Source organism: Trichinella spiralis, assembly GCF_000181795.1.
Source record: "Trichinella spiralis strain ISS 195 chromosome Unknown Scfld2159, whole genome shotgun sequence".
Classification (NCBI taxonomy): Eukaryota; Metazoa; Nematoda; class Enoplea; order Trichinellida; family Trichinellidae; genus Trichinella; species Trichinella spiralis.
This window is the reverse complement of record NW_003529098.1, coordinates 1-1,887: the sequence shown is the minus strand read 5'-3', so window position 1 is coordinate 1,887 and position 1,887 is coordinate 1. Positions and strand designations below refer to the sequence as shown.

Below are 1,887 nucleotides of genomic sequence, written 5' to 3'. Positions count from 1 at the left end.
TTTTGATTCTCCCAACTAACAAACAGCTGTGAACGATCGCTACGTGTGGTATTCGCACAACAAAAAACAATCACTCCTTCCTTGAATGACTTAAAGCTTAGTTTTTGTTCCAAACTGAAAAAACCTTTCTATTTCGGATATAAAAATCAGCAAACGACAGAATGTTACATACAGTATTACTAAAATGCTGGTTGAATTTAATATTATAAATGTAAATATTGTGAATAATATTGTATAATGATGCAAGTTTGTATTATAAAAATATTTGATAAAATTCCACTCTAGAAGCATGGCAAAATCAATTTACATGCATGTTGAACAATGAAAACCAGTCAATTGCCGGAAAGCAAAAATCTTATGCAAAACTATCGAAATCTAGCAGTCCAAGACTTTTAATCTTTTTATACTGATTTGGAATTTCAAGCAGTGCTTCGAGAACGAAAGCTAATTCAGGTTGTGAGGAATTCGACGTCACCTGATGAAAATTGACAAAATGGAAATTATCCCATTTCCGTTTAGGAAGCGATTCGTCAAATGCCTCAAAAAAAATTAATCCATACAAATTGAATAATTTATCAACAAAAACAAACCCGCATCATATCCCAAGGTCCGTCTCCAACGCCGACTACAATTATAGAAAGTGGGTACTTGCAAGCGGATACAATAGCATCCCGGGTAGCCTTTTCATTTGTAACTTGACCATCAGCCACAATGACAAGAATGTGATACTTAAAAGTAATAAAATGGTTTGATTTGAAACGAATATGTTCTTAATGCGCCTTTGTTTATTAGGAGTACAGAATTTCAAATTTTTTTGAACAGTAGGAAAAATTTTTTTCTAAACTCTGAAGAAATTAGTTTTACTTTCACTGATGTCCATTTTTTATCAGAGTTGCAGATAAATTATAAATAATCTCACTTATATGTAAATGCATCGGTTTTCAATGAATTCATAACTTGTAAAATATTTGTTCTGGAAACTTTATATAAATGCAAGCACTTCTGAAATGGTCTGAATCGACTTGTACGTACACGTAATGAATTTAGATTTTGCTGCTTGAGCTGTTCTTGTTTCTCACACATTTTAAGCATAGCATTGAATATTTATAGTAATATGCAATGTTTGATAAAATATTTTGTTGTAGTGCAGTATTGTCACTATTTTCTACTACTTATGGAGCAGAATTAATCTTATTGACGCGCGTAATGCTTGCTATACGTTAGCTGTTTCGAACTATTATAGAAAAAAACATGTCCATAGTACCATGAGTAAGTATTTCTGAGTATAAAATTATGCAGTTTATTTATAGATAGTAATAATGTAAATAAATTTCAAAAATTGCAAAACACAACAGTATATATAATATCCTTTAAATAAAAAAAAATTAATATTCCAGGTTTCAGAAATGCAAAATGCAAAGAAAAGATATAGGCAAAATTGCTTCACTAAAACTATTTATTTATTCGTAACACTTTAGTTAAACAGCACAATGAAAATATAAAATAAAATTGAACAGAAAATGAATATCACGAAAAAAGAAAACGTTCGAATTCATAATCAGATTTTATTGCAATTATGATGGTGCTTATTTACTAACTGATCCGAATACTAACTGAATATACTAACTATACTTTTTTAGAAAAACTCTGAGCGGTTGTTTTTGCATGTGCTGATGAATTAGCAGTTTTGGAGATGGATTCTTCTGTTTTTTCATTTTGAAATTTCCTTCCTGATTCAAGTTTTACATCTGAAAATCTGTAAAAAATGAACTGCCATTTAAAAATTTTTCAGAGATACTGATAAATCGTTTGACACATGATGAGCTGATCCTTTCAGATTCTGCTAATGTGAAACTTTGCTACATCTCATTTCATTTACAAGTATGA

General features: G+C 30.2%; 1 protein-coding gene across 1 annotated transcript; it reads right to left on the bottom strand.

Annotated features, from left to right (window-relative positions):
- Positions 1-20: 20 nt before the first annotated feature.
- Positions 21-1,083, bottom strand: Tsp_11921 (hypothetical protein; the record flags this gene model as incomplete). Its single annotated transcript, XM_003368632.1, is given in 5 exon segments — positions 21-114; positions 125-179; positions 367-538; positions 591-728; positions 958-1,083. Coding segments are annotated over 5 exon segments (585 nt in total), but the record flags the coding sequence as incomplete, so codon positions are not given.
- Positions 1,084-1,887: the final 804 nt, after the last annotated feature.